Below are 21,235 nucleotides of genomic sequence, written 5' to 3' on the forward strand. Positions count from 1 at the left end.
TTTTTGAGACGGAGTCTTGCTCTGTCGCCCAGGCTGGAGTGCAGTGGCCGGATCTCAGCTCACTGCAAGCTCTGCCTCCCGGGTTCACGCCATTCTCCCGCCTCAGCCTCCCGAGTAGCTGGGACTGCAGGCGCCCACTACCACACCCGGCTAGTTTTTTGTATTTTTTAGTAGAGACGGGGTTTCACCGTGTTAGCCAGGATGGTCTTGATCTCCTGACCTCGTGATTCGCCCAACTCGGCCTCCCAAAGTGCTGGGATTACAGGCTTGAGCCACCGCGCCCGGCCTCAGGTAGTTCTTTATAGCAGTGTGAGAACAGACTAATACACCCAGCTAATATTATTTTTTTGGTAGGGATAGGGTCTCACTATGTTTCCCAGCCTGGTCTTGAACTCCTGGGTTCACATGATCCTCCAGCTTCGGCTTTCCAAACTGCTGGGATAACAGGTGTGAGCCACATCTAGCCTAAACTATGATTTAAATACATGCTATTTTTACTCTTGTGTAGTCAAGTTATAAACAAGTGAATAGTTTAATAACAATGAAACCTGAATTTAAGTGGCATATAAGTATTGATATATATGTATGTGCCATATGATACAGATAATTGAGTTCATTATGGGAGAACCTGTTATATTCGGTAAAAAAAAAAAAAAAAAAAAGATGGGCTTCAACAAGGGAGAGTCCCCAGAATGGCTGGGAAATAGGAAAGTTTGATAAAGTGAATAGAACTTAGTAAGTCATTATGAAATAAGTCTCACAATTTGATGGTTATCAAGAATTAGGAAATAACAAATAATTAAGTTTTATACTCTACTGAACACTATTTTGTCTTCTTTTCTGACTCAGAGGCAGTTCAAATTCTATAGTTGATCGGTCCAAATATCACTTATTATTGTAAATAAATGGTATTATATATTATAAAAAGCAGAGTTAGCACAGATTTTACCCAATAACAAACTAAAAATAGCTTTTATATTAAAAAAATAAGTCAATCTCTCATAAAAGTAGAGTGTGGATTACTGAACATTAAATCCTAATTTAGTAAGCTAAATTATTCTAGTTAATGTCAACTCTATACCTAATCCTTTACAGCTTCTGCATCAAGTAACAATTCTTTGAATAGAAATAACTGGTAATCACTGGCAGTTAAGTTTGAGAGACCATACATCAATACAAAATTATACAGTCACAAAGACCAAGACACAATAACGAAACATTGGAATATATATGAATAACATTATCAGCAGAAATTCCAGTTATTAATGTACTTTAAATTCTCAGCAATCATTGCACCTGAAAACCAGAACAAACCCAGACAATGGTCAGATAACCTTACAGGGCAGTCATATGGAGTGCCTGATGGTTTTACCACTTTGCTTACAATTTAAATTCCAAGATATTTTTTTCCCATATTGTTGACATATGCAAAGAACTGTTCAGTAATAATTGGTTGGGGAAATATTTTATAATATATTTATATTTTTAATATTATAAAACATGTTATAATAAAAGGAACTCAGCACAAGTTCATAAGCCATCAAGGACACTTTTAAAAATGTAATTAGCCAGGCCCATTTTAGTGTGCCACAGTGATGCAATTGAAGGCACTGAACATCTGTCTCTGGAAACAGCACATTAACACTGTGTGTGTGTGTGTGTGTGTGTGTACGCACATGTGCATGAAAATGCCTGCATGAGCCTATGTCTGTGCAGGGTTTAAACATTTTTTCACTGAGATACCATTTGCTCTATTTTAGGATGAACTTAACTAATCTTACCTATGAAGCTAGATGCCGTCAGTATTACCTACCATTTGGGAATAACTGCAAATGTGTGACCTGGCTTAGGCAACGGTGTGCTATCACAGCATTATGCGCATTTCTACTATATCATCATCTCTCAAGGTACAGTTGAGGACCACTTACATCAGAATAATCACCTTGGATGCTTATTAAAACACAGATTCCTGGGCCCCACACCCACCCAACTAAATCTGGGTTTGGGGGATAAGAATGGGAATCTGTATTTGTAGTAGGGATCCAAGTAATTCCTAAGCACCCGAAAGCTTGAGGATTCTTGCACTGGGTGAAACTCTTTGAGGCAGGGACTTTCACTTACACATCCCTGAGCTAGCACATGGCACACGGCCAGTCTATGGAATTCATCAACATGTGTCAATCTAGAAATTTTCAAGTCATTAAGAACTCAGACAACTTCCAGTTCAGACTGAAGGGACTGTGGTTGAGGTGTTTCTCCTCAGAGGGCGGGAAGCTGCAGCAGGAGTGTAGGGTGCTATGGCAGGGACCACAGCTTGCTCACTCTCAGACCTCCGGCCCCCAGCTCAGTGCCAAGGAAGCCCAGTCCACATTTGCAAAATGAAGCAGGGCAGTGTGATGTGCTGGCATCCAGCAAAGGCAGAACAGCTACCCAAGCTCCACTGGCCAAGTTCCCTAAAGTGAGGACGTGCCATGTGACTTTCACGGCTCCAGGAGCACTGTCAGTTAAGGGTAAAGTGGAGATGAGCTGGCTCTAAAGGTTTTACTGCCACGCTTGGATGAAATGTAAACAGGAATCCCTGAATGTGTTCTGTTGATGTCTCTATCTCCTAGGATAGTCTAAGGATGTAAACACTATGTTTCTTACTGGCAACTATTCCTGAATAGAAACAATTTTGACTAATAGAAGCCAGAGACTGGCCTAGTGAAGTTCATATAATGTTTGTTACATTCAGCAGCAATTCTGCAATGGCGAGACCTGTAGTTCTGTAAAACAACAGTTTTGTGTGCTAGGTAGAGTCAGTTCTCATCATCCGAGGTAGTTATGTTCTGTAACATCACTGTGAATTAGCAAATACTTGCCTGCTTCCCAAAGAAAATGCAAGGTTCAGTTCCTGGGAGCCTCTGGTTACAATATTTTCATTAACCAATCAATACCTACACTTGTTTTATGTGTTTTGTTTAAAGACACCTAACTAAATACATATTGTTGATTCATTAACATTAAATATATAGCCAACAGCACTAGAACTCACACCGGAACAAAGCTTATGTAACTCACACTTGGCAGTGTTCTTGCACTTAGGAACTCCAGACAGCACTTAAGCGCTTCCCTGGGGCCATTTTAAACAGCGAACCACCAACAAAATCCACACAAATGTGAAAAACATGGCACTAAGTAGACCACCAAAGGGGGCTTGTTCGTGGTGTTATAGGAAAGTGGTCCTGATCCAGGTCCCAAGAGAGGGTTCTTGGATCTCGTGTAAGAAAGAATTCAGGGCAAGTCCACAGTGCAAAGTAAAAGCAAGTTTATTAAGGAAGTAAAGTGGTGAAAGTGCAGCTACTCCATAGACAGAGTAGGGTGTTCCTGAAAGTCAGAGGAGGAACATGTCCACCCTAGGTACATTACTCGTATACATGGGGAGATGTGCTCTGCTATGAGGATTTGTGATAAAGGAATAATTTTCTTAATTAATGTGTTTTGCAAAAATCAATATTATCTTTAAAGAAAAATCAGGAATGCCTTTCTTCTCCAGATATTGGGATATCTGGACACTCCCAAGTCTGGGTCTGTCTAGTAAACATTATTAATTTGACCCCTAAACCGTGAACATCTAGAGGCTCAGAATGCCTGACTTTCTGGGAAAGCAGCCCAGCAAGTTTCAGTCTCATTTTCCCAGCCCTCACTCAAGATGGCGTCAGTCTGATTTGAACACCTCTGACCATGGGATGAGAGCTGTGACAAGAAGCAGAGCGTTGCCTGGTTCGGCCTCAGCTAGAAACACAGTGGAGTGGTAAAATCTTTCGATGTTCTGTACATATCCCTGAACGACCACAAAAGTACCATGGAGTATTGATTTGGGGGCTACAAAGAAATTTCAGCAGATAGGTGGATAATGAGGATCCACCTATCTGGACCTCCTACTTTTCCCTCTGGAGCTCCTCTGGGCCCTGTTCTCCCGGGCTCTGCTCTGGGAAGCAGACACAGCAGGACTTCTGCATGGTGACTTCCTGTCCGGTTGCTGTTGAGTTTGGCCAACGGCAGGCCCCAGCAGGATGCTGGGGGGGCAGGAGGAGAGTGAGGTGGGCAGTTACTCCTTCCCTCCCTGTGTGGGTGCCCTGAGGAGTCCTTTACTAAAAAGCTCACAGGTCCTGCTAGGTGGTCCTTCTATGTAATTTTTCCCTTTCTCCCCCGTTATTCCTAAGGTTAAGGGGCGACACCCAGCTGCTGCTAACCTCGGGGCACTGTAACATTCCTTGTTGGCTTCCCTAAACCCTCTCTGAACTTTTAAAAACAGTCCCTTTCTTAGACTTTCTTCAATCTCCCAACTATGCTACCTGCATCCTTCCAGGACCTTGGTCCTGCATTCGTTAACAAGGGAGGGATCTCAAAACTACATGGGCCACGGGGAATTCTGACACCACAGGAAACTGTGAATTCTTCAATCTACACAGGCTCAGTCTTGCGAAACAAAATTGTAAATAGGAATTGGAGGTTTCTCTTTATTAATGAAAAGCAGCTGGAAACGAGTCTGCTCTTTGGATCAGAGTCAAGGAAGGTGGAATTGGTGCCAGTAAAAACTCATTTGAGGCCTGCTGCTAAAAGAATTGAGTATTTTTAGGTAGTGTCCCTTTAAAAATCACTTTAGGAGAACATCTCAGGCATTTAATTATATCTAATAATGTAGATTAAAAGGGCAGTGCTTTTTATTAAACTGTTATACACTTATTTCCTATCAGATTTTCCCCAAAGTCCTTCCTCTCTGGCAGAGATTTTCATCTCTCTTTTTCTTGCAACATCCTGGCAGCCAATGCGAAAACGTGCCTGGTAATTTCAGATGTCTTGCCTTTTAGAACACGTTAGTCCTTCCGCTCCCCGTTAGTTTCAATCTGGATGTGCAAGGCTCGCTCAGGACTTTATAACCCTGCTGTGTCACATCCTAATCACCACAGATTGTCATGTACTATGGACCTTGTTAAAGATTTACTAAGTTTATGCTTCAAGGACAAGGTGACGAATCCATCTTCTGAAAATAGCTGATAAAGGGGTCCTTGTCACAGGCTTAGTTATTACTTAGAGGGGGCGCCATTCACTATTTCCCCAAGGCTGTCTGCACTTGATATCACAGGCTAATTCATTAGGCGCTAACATAATAACTATCTCAGCCTATTACTCAATCAGATGAACAAATGCAAGCTTCCTTTTATCAGCTCTGCAGGATAGGTCACTAAAAATGGTCTACTTTCCAATCTTTAATTGTTCCTGGCATCGTTGCTTTCCTTATCGAATTCTGAACAAAACGGCGCACTCCAGAGCTCTGCCTTGGCAGAGGCGCCAGGGTGTTTCTGCAAGGAGACAAGGCAGTCACGCCTCTTCTCAGAGAAAAACTCAGTCGAAATTCGCCTGAAGTGAGGAGTTCAAAGCCAGGAGTATGTGGGCCTTGATCCTTCGGTGGCAGGTTCCATATTTGAGAGTCAAAAGTAAAACAAACAAAAAAGACCATCCACCCAGGCCTTTCAAGGTGGAGAAACAGCAGAACTGTTAACACCATGTAATAACCAATCTCTTTCTTTTTTTGTAGGATACCTAGAAAACTTTATTGGGGTTTAAATTATCTTAATATTTAAACACGAAGTATACTCAATATGTTATCCTTTTAATTCATGCTTAGTTTTTAATTTTGAGGGCCATTTAAGACTAGACAATTTACAACAGTGGTTCTTAAACTTTTTGAGCTCAAGACCCCTTTGTAGATTTTAAGATTTATGGAGGACCCCAAAGTTTATGTGAATGGTCTCCCTCAATATTTACAATACTAGATATGAAAACCGAAACAAAATTAAGATTTCCTTATTAATTTAATGAAAACAATAAACCTATTCCATAGCATTTTTAAATAAAAAAGGATTTTTTTCCCAAAAAAAAGAGTGACGGGTAGTACTATTTTCCATTTTTACAACTCTCTTTACTGTTTGATTTTATAGGATAAGCCTGAATGTGCATCCATTCTGCACCCAGCCTCTTTGATAGGTCGTTTGGGTCATTGCATACAAAGGAAACCCAGCCTCAGAGACCTTCAGTAGCAAGCGTACCGGCCTCAAAGACTCCCTGAAAGGTTCCAGGACCACGCTTAGAGAACCACTGAATTATGGCCTAGCTCATGTCATGAGGATGTGCGTTCAAGGGCCCGCCTCCCTGGCATGAGAATGGTTAAAAGCCCCAGTATCAACCCTATGCCACACCACTGTGGCCCTGGAAGTCAGGATGAAGCAGGTGTAGCAGAGGCAGAAGAGACTGACTCCTTTCTTGGCTTGCTCCTCCACTCCATGGGAGAAACTAGACAACTTCATTTTCCTTAAAACATGGGCAGGATTAAAAAGCTTTCCCTCAGCTGTTTCATTCTGCCCTGGGCTGAAGGGGGGCAGGTGCACACAAAGAACCCTTCAGGCAGATAGGCATGGCAAAGGAAACAGAGTGAATGCCAGCAGAAAACTGGCATTTATTCAAATATCTAGTTTTATTTCAAAACTCTCCAGTTACAGATAAGTGGCTGCAAGGCTAATCTGTTTTAGCAAGAAACTAGAATTTGCAGAAATTGCTATGGTGATCTAATGTCAAACTTGCTGTTCTCTGTAGGGGGTGGGACAGGGTGGTCCTGTCTCCTAAGGGCCCATAGGACCTGGGCCACAGCACACAAGTAAGGCAGGGACCAAGGCCCTAGACAGGGGTTGCTATGACCAGAACCCAAGTCTGGCCTCTCATGCCTTTGAGTTTGGCCCTGGGGAGACGACTGGTGCTGGAGACATTAATTTAAAAGTCAGATTAAAACCAAGAAAACTCATGAGCCAGAGAAATTAGCTGCTATAAAGAATGAGAAACTTTATGACCAATATATTAGAACTTTTACTGAATGCATTCAAGTGCTAAGCCTCACTTCACTACAATCTAACCCCTCACAACCTCTTTCCAAAGAAAAGGAGGCACTCCTAGAAGAGGAGAACGGCAGAAGCTTTTGCTGCTCTGCATCAGTTTTCTGGTGAATCATCTCAGTTAGAACTACGTGTATAAGCACAGCTACAGGGAGGAAAAAGCCCTGGTCTGATGCACTAGCAATGCAAACAGCAGGCTCCCAGATACCCCAGTGCCTGAAAGCCCACGTGAGTCCAAGCACGCACCTCGTTGAAATGGACATCCTGCATCCCCACGTCTTCCATCATGGAGGCCTCCTCGTCGATGTTTGGGGTAATGACCCTGAAGGCGGTGCATCCTTGTCTAAACATGCCTAGGAAGAGAGGGAGGAGGGAGAGTCAGAGTTAGGAACCTGAACATGGGTGAACCTTGAGGGTTTTTCCCACCCTGTGTGTTTCAGTGTTGAATGAAATAATGGATTTTGAAATCTCTTAGGCACCATGCCAGCATTCACGGGGGTACCTGTGTGCTTTTCGTCCCTATAGTGAACCCTCACCTCTTTCACTTTCTTCTCCTTATCCCTTTTTAATTTTTTATCTACCTGGATTAAAATGTATGCAATCTCTAAATATTAAACTGTAAATAAACTGAGGAATAGGTATTAAATTAATAGTAAAATAACAATATGTGAAAATTTGACTTGGTAGGACGACTTGTGCTGAGATAAGAAAAATGAAGGCAAAGCCAATACAAGAGAGATGTATGATTCAAAAAGACCTGTTTCCTTCAAGCTGCCACCTCACCCACTCTGGCCGGGGAAGAACACGTCTCAGATGAGAGCTTCCCCACACAACCCAGGTGTAGCTCCGTGGCCATAATGGTGAGCAGACAGGCTGCCTTAGCTGGTTCCCACCCCAACAGCCCTGGGGTAGGTGGCTGGCTGCATCAACAGAGCGCATGGATGCCTGGGCACTCCGCTTCTCCAACGGGAAAGGGTGTCAGCTTAGAGGCAGGATCAATGTCTGGGATAAGGATGTTTCTGAAGCAATGACCGCCCATTCAGGACCTTTTCTCATCTCACAGTCATGGGAAAACAGCTTTACGTCAGTTGGACCATGTCAGCTATGCAAAATGATCAAGTGAAGAAGGGCATGAGATGTTCCACTACTCTATTTTGAGATAACTGTTCACAATAAAATAAAACGGAAGTAAAAACTTGAATTGAGACTTCTGCATTTAGGGAGAAAGAGGAACACAGGGCATTTTGAAATCAAGCCTTGAAAACGTAGATCCTAAAGTCAGAGATTTTTCTGCTGCACATGATCCCAGGTTTCCACACTATTCATGGATTACCTAGCATCTGCCACTATCCCCGTTTAGTTTTTATTTGTTATACGGAAACAAGAGTCCCCCATGAAAAGCATTAATCTGGGGGCTTGAGGATACATTAACATACAAACTAGAAAATTAAAAACCAACCACCCTGCTTTAGGCTACGGAGTACATTTCACCACTAACTCGGCGCCAGTGGAGTGACCAAAGTGGTGGCCAAGGTGCTTTCCTCTTGTGCCCACGGGAATAGACCACCAGCCAACCAGAGAGCCACAGAGTCGGAGGGAAGGAGAGTGAAGTCTGTCCATGCAAAGTTGAAAGGGCAAATCCCCCACCACGGGAGGGCAGGTGACCAGGCAGGGGGTCCCCGGGGGCTGGGCTGATCCTCAGGCTCACCTCCCCGGCTCCTCCTCAGGCAGGCGCTATGGCTGTGGGGGAGAAGGGGCGGCTCCCACTGGACTGCTTCTAAACATGAGGAAATGCATCACCTGATAAAAGGTCTCGACAGGAAATAGTACTGGTATTAAATGAACATGGAGCCCTTTCCAAATTTTTCTCTTTGGGGCTCTGCTGTTTCATTCCGAATAGCCAGCTGCACCAGAAATATAGTTTGTGGCCTCGGCATCTTTGGTTTCACACTATTTCTCACTTCGTACGTCTATTCCTCGTTAGCCCAGATCTGGTGCTGCTGTTTCTCCCATGTAACTCACGCAGACTACCAGCTTTTCTAAGAACCTCAGTATTCCAAAAATAAATGTCACCATTTGGGGCTGTGCTGATTGTGGAGTGGAAATGTGCACCTGCTGTTTAACCACAGGGAACCTGTGAAAGGCTTCACGGCCTGCTCATCTGGGAACAAACGCAGAGTGCACAAATGCAGCATCATGCCTTGCCCCCTCTCCGTCCTCTGGGAGACAAGGTTTCCACCAGAAAGGCTGCCCTCTCAGACAATCAAGCCAGCTGGGCTGCGTTGCAGAAATGCTGTCTGATCATCTCCCGTTACAACTTCTTGATTGCCTAATCGCTCCAGTGGGAACTATCTTAAGGGAAAAGTATGTTCTAAGCTCTAGATTTGGCCAGATGCAAAACTCATTAACTAGTTTTTGCAGAGTGAAGCTGTCAGAGGAGGTTACATGACAACATGTCATCTACTTTTCTGTCTGGTCCTGGAATTTCTGCTGTGCCCACCAATTCAAGCAAACATCACGCCAGGGGATAAAACAATGAATCCACTTCACAAACACACAAATTCCCACCTTCCAATCTTCCTGCATGGCTCTCACTTGTCTGCTGCTTTGTATGGTTTTATACTAATTAATGTCACAAAACATGGGAATCATTCCTTACCTTTCCGGGTGAGATATTCTGCCACCAGGGCTGTTACATGGACATAGCACATTGCTGCCTGTAATAGAAGACACACGCCTCAGAATCATCGTTCATAACAGCATGTCATAATGTCCCACACAAACAGAAATCTAATCAATGTATGAACGTCTATATTAGATCTCAATGCACCAGCTAGTGTTTCTAATGGCTGACATCTTCCCTTTTGAAAGGAGTGGAGCCACTCACAAAAGCTGAAAATTTGAAATTAATTGGGAGTTGAGATAAATGGCAGGACATTTGCTAAAACTTGTTTCTATATAGAATTATTACATTTGTAAAGTAAAAGATAAAAGCAGCCTTTTCCAAATTTCAAGTGCTAATATATTTTTTGCTTGACTAAAAATTAACAGCAAGTTATAATTGTTTCCAAACATAAAATTCTAAATAAAAATCATAATTTAACCTTAAATCGGTAACATTATACATATCTTAAATTGAAAGAAAAAAAATTATTTTCACCAAATTGCCATGGTGTTATAAAGATCAAAGACAGCTGTTGGAAGTGAACCCGCTGCAAGGTTCTAATGCGTGCGGTTCTGTGCCTGTCAGCGGGGTGAGTGCCACCGCGTGGTGCCCTCATCTAGACCCTCACCCCTAGCTAGCCAACAGACACCAGCGGAGGCTGCTCCACGTGCATGTGTGTCAACGAATGTCAGCAGTGTGGCATGCACTCTGATGTGTGCAGAGAGAAGTCTGTTGGAGAGGGTAGTTATGCACTGTCCAGTCCTCAGAGGCAGAGTTCATGCCTCCCACGTGTGTCCCTCTTGCAGTGCACAGCAGGGTCACATGCACTGAACAGGCAGGAAAGTACATGATGGGTTTCTGAGCACATACACAAAACCAGACACGGCAAGGGCAGTAAGAAATCTTATAAATTAGCTGCTTTCGTCCCCTATTCACTGGGTATACTGGGTTGGGTGGTGTCCCCCCAAAATTTATGGCCTCCCTGAGACCTCACAATGTGATATTATTTGGAAACAGGCTCTGTGTGGGTGTAATTAGGTAAGATGAGGTCATACTGGTGTGTAGTGGGCCCTAAATTCAACATTACTGGTGTCACAGAAGAGGAGAGGGGACACAGGGACCCAGACACATGGGGGAGGATGCCACGAGACCACGGAGGCAGCGACTGGAGGGATGTGGCTACAAGCCAAGGAACATCAAGACTGCTGGCCACACAAAGAGCTCAGGGACAGGCATGGAACAGGTTCTCCCTGAGGACATTCGGAGATGCGACCCTGCTGCCACTGCAATCTTGGACTTCTGCCTCCAGAACTGTGAGAGGATACATTTCTGTGTGAAGCCACTCAGTCTGGGTACTTTGTTACGGCAGCCACATAAAACTAATTCACAGAGGAACAGCTGAAGCTCAGTGAGTTCTTCCTTTCTTTTTTTTTTTTTCTTGAGACCTAGGCCACATAGGTCATTAAAGAATCTTAAATTCTTAGAACCATAGAAAAATTACTTCTCTTAGTTATTCCTTTTTATTATGGCCAATGTGCGGTTTACATTAAATTTATAGTCAAACAAAACTGTCGTGTTAATGTGTACTTTTTAGCATATTGAACTCCTTGAAAAATAAATATGTAAATATAGTTAAAATTTTCAGACTCAGAGTATGTTTATTAATTCAAACGGTTATAAAAGTTTAAAAGTCAAAACTTGCTTGCTATAGAAATACCGTCCATCATACCTAAACATCTCAGGCACAGACACTGAATGAGTTCTCCTGGGAGCACAGACTGCCTTACAGCCAACTGTTTTCTCCAATTCCCCATTTTACAGATGATGTCATTGAGCAACAGAAGGGTTAAAAAACTGGCTCAATGTCACAGAGTTAGTTAATATTGGATCTTGGATTCAAAGTCCAATATTACTTGTACTGGAGCCCACACACCCAACTCCCGGCCATGCAGTCTACATATGGAAACACATCAGCTCTGCAGAGAAGGGAGTGCTGGAATACCTACTGCATCCACAAAAGGAAATGGACTACCTCGCGCAGGAGAAAGCAACACCTGTCATGACCTTGAATAACAGGAGGAATTCATTTTATCATAAAATAGCCGAATTTTAGAACTACAGAGGAGTTTTGATGTGTATTTTAACTAGCAGGAAACTGTATGAATAGGTTTAAGAGCTTAAACAACTGCTCTTCAGTGGCAAAAATAACCTCTTACAATTTGTTTTAAATTATTAAAATGCTCAACTAACTATGAAGTCACCCTGAGTCTCATACTATTTAAAGTTTTGCACATTTTTAATTGGTTTTTGATTCATGGGATAATTTTTCTCAAAACTGGCTTATTTTAGTGAATGGGGCCTCACTGTTTTTTTTTGTTTTTTTTTTGTTTTTTAATCAAAAACCCGATCAAGCGGCTGGCAGGGCTACCTCCGAGAGATCGCCGTTTTTGACGTGGATCCTGGCCATGCTGTCGAGCCACGTCTTCCTGAGCTCAGGCGTGCTGGCATAGGATTTGGCCAGGCTGTACTGGAGGTCCACCAGCATCTCCGGGTCATTCTCGTGTTCCTTCATCTGGGCGGTGGCCATTAGCACCGTGCGTATCCTTTTGGTCAAGTCCTTCACATCGGAGGAGAAGCTGGTGTGCTAAAACAAGGGTGGAAGAAGAAAGGACACGTGGCTTCCTCTGTTTTCTGCCTGTCCATATGCACCTCAGGTGCTGAGGCAGAGTCTTGGGGTGAAACTAACATGGGCCAAGCTACCCACCTTGATGAGCCGGTCACTGTTGGCACAGTTGTTGATGATGGACAGGGACTGCTGGAATCTGGTTCCCCCAATGCCAACAACGTCTGCTATCAGCTGGCTGACGGATATGATGACCTTAGGGACACACAAACATGAGCAAATCAATTTGCCTTCAAATGACTGCCCAGGCTGGGCTTCTGTGTTCAGTCAGGATGTGCCTGAGGACAGGGGACAGTGGGGGCAGGGGGGGGTGCTTCGAGCAGGGGTCACTCCAGTGTGGGAAACAATGTCTGAGGTACTTTCTTCCCCTTTAAGAGTAATTCCAGAAAGTGATTCTGCTAGCCTTAAAAAACATTGTTTGCAAAGCAAAATGCCGATCAGGAGAGCAAAGGGAGGAGGAGAATGAGATAAGCCCATCCACTTACCTATTACCTTCTCCAACCAAGAGGAAGACATGATTTCTTTCTCAGTTTTCAGTTTGAACTTACATGTATGAAATATGCAATGGGTAGACTGTCCTTTGCAATACTTTATCAGAACATGGATATATTAACTATGCCATGGAGGGGCGCTGTCTTTTTTTGGCTCTATGAATAGCACTGCCTTTACCCAATTGCTTGAGCTAAAGCATGGAGGCCATCTTTATTTATCCTTTTCCTTTACCACACCCAGGTACAATTGGTCACCAAATGTTGTCAACTCAATCTCCTCTTCCTTCTGACCTCACCATCCCTGGTCTAGGAGAGCATCCTCTCTGACCTAGCTTTGACAATGGTCTCCCTAGCTGAGGTCTAGACTAGCCTTGACCCATCACCAACACTGGAGTCCAGAAGATCTGTCCAAATACGCCACGATTTGGATATGCAACCATGGGTCCTCCTCAACTCCTTCTCACCCATATTCTAAACTCTGCAGTAAGGAACGTGTCTAGTTCCCCAGACGAGTGCTTCCCCGTGGTTTACTGTGGCCTGGAACACGCTCCCCACTCTTCAACCATGAGCCCTATGCATCCTTCACATCCTCCGGGTGCCCCTCCTGATCCACTCAAGTTCCTCTACAACAGCAGTGGTCACACTTGTGCTCTAAGAGTTCCAGAGCTTGTCTGTGACCTCCATTAGACTACACTCCATGAGGGCTGGGAGAGGGTGGTTTTGTTCATGGTTGTATCCATGAATGCTACGTGGACCACAAATATTGTTTCCAAAAAAAAAAAGGGTAAAATGCAGAGATGGAAGAGGGATCTCTACCATGTGTTTGTAGAAAAAGAGAGTTTACAACAATACGGAAGTTTGGTCATTATCTTGGCTGGCTCTCAGAGCAGAGAATTTAGGATGCTTTAACTCTGGAGAGACAGCAGATGTGTCAGTAGATAGAGGACAGAAAAGAACCACTTCGGTTGGGCTTTTTGTTTCTTACCTAAAATGTTTACTATTAAGCATCCTCACATAGGTTCTAATACCTATGTGAGTATTAGATAAGACAGAGCCCTCCCGTGGCATAGTTAATATATCCATGTTCTGATAAAGTATTGCAAAGGACAGTCTACCCATTGCATATTTCATACAACTTCAAAGGAAAATGCAACGGAATTTTAATCAGTCCGATATTGATTCAATATTTAAATGTCAATTCACCAACAGAAACGCATCTCGGGCCCAGATCTTATAGTAATGGAGCGTGAAGTAAACCAAGCCAGCAGATGTGGCTTCCCAGTTTTCCAGATCTTGCAGTATCTTTATGACAAGGGAAATTGGTCAATGTGATACTCAAAGTTTTCCTGATACAGCAGGATTGCACAGAGTAAATCCGTATTGGAAAGCTAAACCACACGCACTTGCAAATGTGTCCGGACAAAGGACTTCTTTCCAGTGTAATCGAAGTTGTTCCTCATCAGGAAGTAGAGCAGCTGGGAGGCCTCGGTCCTGATGGAGCTCAGCTTGGAGTTGCAGCACTTGAGAATCTCGTAACACAGAGCCGCACACATGTCGGCTCTGCCTTCATAGAATGTTGAGGGAAACTAGACAGGATGAGAGGAAGCAGATAAACCACAGACAGGTCAGTGCTTGGTAATGTACCCTTCAATTCCGGGGGAAGGAGGAAAACTTCTAACCATCACCCATGAAGCAACTTACCTTATAAATTAAGGACCTTAAGGCAGTGAAGACATTTTTTAAAGCCGTTTCAGACTGATGTTTTTGAAGAAAACACAGGTAGACATCAAAAACTTTTTTCATGAGAGGATTATGTCCATGGTCAGCCAGGAGCTGGTTCTGAAAACAGACATCGACGGCTTTGTTAGACATACCAGTCACCTCTAGTAGGTTTCACGCAATTTCAGGCTCAAGAAGTACATTTTCTAAGTATTAAGACAACTTACACTTCTTTAAACAAACTCTGCCTTGAATCCTCTAGGAAAGTACAGAATTCTTTTGTAGAACGAACTATCAATACATTTATGTTTTGAGGCTAAGCCTCCCAGCAAACTATAATACAGTTGAAAGGAACACTTGCTTAGTACTGACTGGGCTTCTACTTATTAATATGTACTCATTTTTACTGTCTACTAGCAGCTGATACAGAGGTGTCATTTGTGACATCTTAATTCCAACAGGGAAGTGCCATCACAGGTATGCGTTAATTATAGATGGGAAAAAATACTCAAGTAAGGTATATGAACCAGGACTTCGAAAAGGGAAAGGTGATCTTCCCGGGCCTCTAAGGCACTCTGCTAAGTTATGAATAATCAGAGAGTTTGGGAAGGTGGAAAATGTACAGGCTTTGGTCAGGTACCACTTATTATCGGTGTGAATTTGCCAGGTAAACTGAGTCTCAGCATCCTCATCTGTAAAACGATGACCCTAAAACTGACCTTGAACAGTGACTGTGAAGACGTGAGATCAAGTGGAGAAACCATCTGATGCGTACTGTGGTCTAGCTCAGTAGGTGATATCCAGCACGGTTTTAACATTTGTGGATTTTACTTATCAAAGAAAAGAAGACTATAATCTGCTTCTAGTCACTCAAGATTTCCTCGTGTCAGTAGAAAATTCACACAAATTAAACACTTTGGAAGCCTGGTTGGCTACAACTCCCATCAACTGCAGAATATACACAGCAGCTAGAGGTATGGCCCAGCAAGCAGCCAGGATGAGCTTCGTGTCTAAATGTGCACGACACTGGAGAGCACCGCTTTCCAACATGGACAAGCTGTCTGAACAAAGCTCTGCAGGGGAACGATATGTGTGTGCATTCTGCATAAGTAGGCAGATTTGATATTTATAAAGAAAAGAAAATGTCAAGAGGCCAGTATCTCAAACCAATCTTACAATTCGGCCAAATGAACAGGGGTAACTTACGTCCATATGATTTTGCTACATAGGAAATTATGCTTGCAGTCATAGTTTCAGAGCAACATCTACCTTCCCTTGTTGGAGGGAAATTTTTCCTCAAGGAGTAAGTTTTTGTTTTTTTTAGGTCCAGTGAATTGTGGATATATCACAGCTGACAGAACACCTGGAATTCACAGTGATCTTTCTATCATGAAATACTACGGTACCATATTGAACTCCATCATGTGAAAGGGGAGCAATTTAATGAGCAGAAAGTAGAACTATTTAAATGAATATGATCTAATTCTGAACTATGAGCAGCTGTTCACACACACACAAAAAAGTGATTTCCAGTGTTTGAGGAACTGCTTACAAGTTTTATCTATGAACGCCATTTTCTCAGGAGCTGTAGTTTGAAAGCCTTGCTTTTCTCCAATGTATTTACATTCCTAATTATGACTGGATTAAGTTTTGGGTGAATCTTGAGGTGACCTTTCATTTTCTTAGCACTCTTTGCTATCCAGGAGATATGGTTTCTACAAAAATTCCCAAGCTTCCCAGTTCTGCTATCTGAACTGGCCCATTTTTCTAATGTTTCTCTATTTTTCCCATGTTTCTCTACTTGAGTTCAATTTCTCCTCCTTTCCCTCTCTATGGTCATGGCCTTTACTTCTCATTTTCAGGATTTAGTCCTCTTTAGCTCTCATCTCAAAACTTGTTTGCAAGAATGGAGTTAAAGCTCATTTACATTATGTATCCCATAACCTGTTGTAAACCTCAAATACATACAATAAAATTTATTTTAAAAAAGACTTAAATAACCTCCATTTAAATGAATAAAGGACCTTTTGTCCCAGACAAAAGGGACAGTTTCCTAGCTACTTGCCTTTATTTTCCAGTCACTTTTCTTCCCTCTTTTTCTGTGTCTCCCTGCTGCTTTCTCATCAAATAGAAGGTAACATACACTAAATACAAACACATCTTTGAACATTCAGAAAGGCCCACAGGGGGCAAAAAGAGCAAAACAAAAATCACCCTTAACTGTTCCACTCAGAAATATCCACAGATAACAAGGCAGGGTATCTTATTTCTATCTTTTTATCCCTAGAGACTCTTGCTGAAGATGGGAAATTTTCACTTAGGAAATTAAATGACACATTAGAATAATATAAAGGCATGGCTTATTTCTAGCAATAAAGTGGAGCCTGCTTCTCCAGGAATTCTCTGTCTTGGATTCAGGTTTGACCATTGTAACATGGTCTCTTATGGAGCTTAATCCAGGAGACGGGCCTTTCAGCAAATGAATGCTCAGCATCAGTAACTTCTAAAAGATCCAGGAACACAGAGGAAAACAAACCTTGGGTGTCCAAATGAGGTAACTGGAACAAAGTTAATTTAAGACAGCAAACTCTTCCCAGTCAGACAGCATTTATCATTATGTACACAATTATTGTAAAATAACATTAAAAAATCAGTTTGGAGAAGAGCCATTTCTGTTACAGATGCTTGCCAATCACTAAGATGACCTAAGCCCCATGTGTCTGCAGACCAGGCTCATGGTTGAGCAAAGCAGATCACAAGCTGCCTTGCAAGCCTCCGGCTGCCCATGTGCTCCTCCCTGTCTTGGTTCCTATTGCTCCTGATTATGTGTTAGTTCTCACTGCTCAGTTCAGATCAAGAAGAGGTACTAAATGGAACTGCTAAAAACACATTTACAGATTAAATCTGTGAACACATTAAAAATATCATAAACTACTTGAAGGCCAGCATTGGTTTGGGATTGTGTTAATAACAGACATTAGAAAAACCATATTTTTCTGCATGTGACAATCTGTTTACAAAACAAACCCTTTTATGTACTAAGTGAGATAACATGTGTGAATGTGTCCAGATTTGTATATATCTGATATCTGCTAAGTGTTTGGTAATGTTTTTCTTCTGTCTGCATAAGAGATCATTCAAATACCTTGATCTTTACTCAACTCCATCTTTCTCTCACACACAAGCACACTCACACACATCTGACTTAGTGGAGAACAAGACCTTTGGACAGACCAGTTGTGTAGAGATCTTGGGCAAATTTCCTAATTTCTCCCAGCCACAATTTCCTCATCCATAAAATGTGGGATAATTCGATCTATCAGGCAGAGCTGTTATGAAGATTAATGCCTGAGGCACAGAAGGCACTCAGTACATAGCAGGAAGCTAATGTAATAATAATAACCAGAATTCTGGGTTTAAATCTTTCAAACATTTTATCTTACTAGGAAATTGAGTTCGGGATTGTCTTTGGCAATCTATTAGATGTAGCCAATTAAGAGAGTCAGTAACCACAGAGCTATACCTGTTAAAGATGACTTTCTTGAATTATGCCAGCTCACTCACTGTTCTCTCTCTTCTGATATGGTCCAACTGATACCTCAACTGAGTAAATATTTGCAAAGAAAGATCCCAGTGGCTGCGGTGCTAATGAGCCTCTCGTATCCGTGAGTCTAAGCCAGGGAAGACTGTCTTACCACACGGCCCAACATCCAGTAATGCCACAGAGCGCACCATCCATTCGCCTACCTTCTAGTGGGGGTGCTGAGCTTTAAACTGGAAACATTTTTTGCATGCAGGCATATAAACCTGGACAGAGATCACCTTAGCTCTAGAAGCTCAATTTTCCTTGGGTGTCTCAGGGATCAGGCTCTTTGCCACAGGACCAGTGAGGAGCAAACACAGGTAAAAGTGCTTACTGTTAACCTGGAGTTCACATCTGAGCCCCTACTACCTTCCCATTCGCAGACTGGAGGCCAGATATTTAGAGATCCAGGAATAGTGACAAATACTCTTCTTTACCACTCTGTTTTTTTTTTTTTTTTTTGAGACGGAGTCTTGCTCTGTCGCAAGGCTGGAGTGCAGCGGCGTGATCTTGGCCCACTGCCACCTCTGCCTCCTGGGTTCAAGTGATTCCCCTGACTTAGCCTCCCGTAGCTGAGACTACAGGCACACACCACCACGCCTGGCTACGTTTTTTGCATTTTAGTAGAGACGGGGTTTCACCATGTTGGCCAGAATGGTCTCGATCTCCTGACCTCGTGATCAGCCCACCTTGGCTTCCCAAAGTGCTAGGATTACAGGCGTGAGCCACTTCGCCGGGCCTCTCTTCTTTACTATTAAGTGAGAAACTTGAAGGGGGCTGAATTAGAACTGCAGGCTGCTGGGTAAGGAAACCGTCACTGTTCTCATAGGTGCACTCAGACTGCGCTTGTGCCCCGTGTGCCTGGAGCTCACCCCATGCTGCTCTGCAGCTCCAGAATTTCCTGCTTATTTACCTGGTGGGGCACAGGCAGAGACGGGAAGAAGGTGTTGCCACTGCTGTTCTGAACTTAATGATTCATGTTTGAGACTGATACAGGTACGCATGGCCAGACATTTACTTTTAAAACCTTCCTTGCCTATTTACTAAGAATTTTTAACTAAAAATACCCACAAGAAAAGAGAGGTTCCAAAGCCTCTTTCATGTTTCTAGTAGAGCCGCTGTGATGTTCAGGTCTCATGCCCAGAGTTTCTGATTCAGTGGGTCTGGGTAGTGGCCCAAGGATTTCCATTTCTGACACGCTGGCCTGGATACCACAGTCTGAGAGCCCCCATAGTAGAGGCTCCAGGTAACGAGGCACTCCTACCCCTGAGCTCACTTCATTCAAGCTCATTTCCCCATCTCTCAACTGGGCTCCTAGGAATGAGCTTCACGGGGACAAGAGTGGGATGGCGTCTGAAGACAGTAAAGGTATATAATAATAAAGTGACACAATGTCAGGAAAACTATCATTATTCTTCCTAATAAAGGAATGTGCTTTAGGAGTAGTGGAGACAAGTAAAGCAGAGAATGACTTTGGTTCTATTTCCCAAATACCCTTGCAGATAAGCAAACTGTTCCAATATTTATGGCATATTAAACACTCATTCAATTTCTCCTTTCTATGCTAGAAATGGAAGTAATCGTTTAGCAAGAATGAGAAGTATTCGGTTCCTAAAAACAGGAGTGGCTGAAGAGTCCATCTCCACCTACTTGAATATTACTTGCTAAAACTTAAAAACAATAAAAAAAAAAGTTTCATTTTCCATCTCCGAAATGTTTTTATCATTTAATGTAGTAACTGATAAAAAACTGAAAAAATGAATGTGTTTGTATTTATTGCTCCTTTCTACATAAAAATCTAATTTAAATGCTATAACATTTGGATATATTTAAAGATATTCAAGGCAGAAATGCCTGATTAGGTGCCTATATTCATAATCCTCAAAGTTCCAGCCAAAAGTTAACTGCCTCCAGAGATCATGTTTCCATCATGCCCAAGCACGCAGCACACACTGACCAGTTAAATTTTATTTCAGGGCATTCAAGCCATTCACTGTAAAATGATTTCATTACAGGAATTTAAAGATTAATGGTTTCCTTACAGGGACAAAAACAATTGCGGAAGTACAAATGCAACATAGTTTACGCTGGTTGAGCTTACCAAGCAGAATGAATGTGGAAGGTAAAACTCGACCACGAACAGCTGATTGATACAAACCTTAAACGCCAATGTAAATAGAGAGAGCGTGTCCAGAGCTGTCAGGCAAACCTCAGTAGCAATGTTGGCTTCAAGTAATGACTGGTGCAGAACATCTGCGTCCGAGTGGCCGTAGCCTGCATGAATTACAACACAAGATTACTGCCCAGTGGTTCAGAAGGCAAGGCTGGCAGGATGGGGTAGGCACAGTCAACTTTTGATTATTTACCAGAAGGCCCACTTTGGAAGCTTGTCTCCGTGTTTGCCTTTTTTTTTGGGGGGGGGGCCGTGGGGAGAAGGAAAGAAGGGAGAATGTAGTAATAAGGTTTCAATTCAATTATAACTTTTTTCCCACTCTGAAAGGGCAATAACTGCAGCAAACATTTATTATGCACTTGCTGTGTACCAGCCACGATTCTATGAACTTTACACATATTCTCTCATTTAATCCCTCAACAGCCCTATGAAGTATGAACATTGTTGAACCCTTGGTAGAGATAAGGAAATAAAGGCATAGAAAGGCTAAACTTGTCTAAAGTCATACAGGCAGTAAACAGTGGAGACAGGACTTGGACCAAGACAGGGGTCGATCGATTCTGCTATCCAGCAGGAGTGCTGGCGGAGGCTAAGATTTCCAAAGTTTCCCATGTAGACGGAGGTAGCAGCACAACACAGGTTAAGAAAATGAGCCTGAGATCAGGCTGCTGCTCACTGAGTCCCACTCTGCCACTCACCAGCTGTGTGGCCTTGGCAAGTTATTTGGCCTCTTTATAACCTCAGTTGCCGCATCTGTAGAATGGGGATAATACAGTATCTACCTCAAAGGGTTGTGGTGAGGATTAAATTTGCTAATATTTGTGAAGTTCTTGGAACAGTGCCTGGCACACAGTGAGTGCTATGGAGGTGTTAAGTCAATAACATCAGGATCCGTTATCAGCAAGGCTCGTGAATGATAATCAAGAGTTGACTGTGCTGTGCATAGTATTCTACTCACTTTAAGAAAAAGCATAAAAGCCAACATGTCTGAA

General features: G+C 42.8%; 1 protein-coding gene and 1 long non-coding RNA gene across 8 annotated transcripts in view; one reads left to right on the forward strand and one right to left on the reverse strand.

Moving 5' to 3' along the window:
- The window catches only part of DOCK9 (dedicator of cytokinesis 9), a 299,448-nt gene that overhangs the window by 26,583 nt on the left and 251,630 nt on the right, over positions 1-21,235 (reverse strand). For 4 of the 7 annotated variants that reach the window (XM_025364043.1, XM_025364042.1, XM_025364038.1 and 1 more), the window contains exons 39-45: positions 20,229-20,344; positions 14,470-14,607; positions 14,172-14,354; positions 12,359-12,472; positions 12,023-12,238; positions 9,589-9,646; positions 7,176-7,282 (exon numbers count right to left, since the gene is read on the reverse strand). In XM_025364043.1, coding sequence (XP_025219828.1) covers positions 7,176-7,282; positions 9,589-9,646; positions 12,023-12,238; positions 12,359-12,472; positions 14,172-14,354; positions 14,470-14,607; positions 20,229-20,344 — 932 coding nt within the window. Of the gene's footprint in view, positions 1-7,175; positions 7,283-8,637; positions 8,707-9,588; positions 9,647-12,022; positions 12,239-12,358; positions 12,473-14,171; positions 14,355-14,469; positions 14,608-20,228; positions 20,345-21,235 lie in introns of all 7 variants that reach the window. The other 3 variants (XM_025364040.1, XM_025364041.1, XM_025364037.1) reach the window with 1 other exon arrangement.
- On the forward strand, positions 14,905-17,421 carry LOC112610651. Its single transcript, XR_003116458.1, has 3 exons — positions 14,905-14,964; positions 15,812-15,889; positions 17,169-17,421. It is a non-coding gene; the product is annotated as an uncharacterized LOC112610651 (long non-coding RNA).

This window comes from Theropithecus gelada, chromosome 17 (genome assembly GCF_003255815.1).
Source record: "Theropithecus gelada isolate Dixy chromosome 17, Tgel_1.0, whole genome shotgun sequence".
NCBI classification, from domain to species: domain Eukaryota; kingdom Metazoa; phylum Chordata; class Mammalia; order Primates; family Cercopithecidae; genus Theropithecus; species Theropithecus gelada.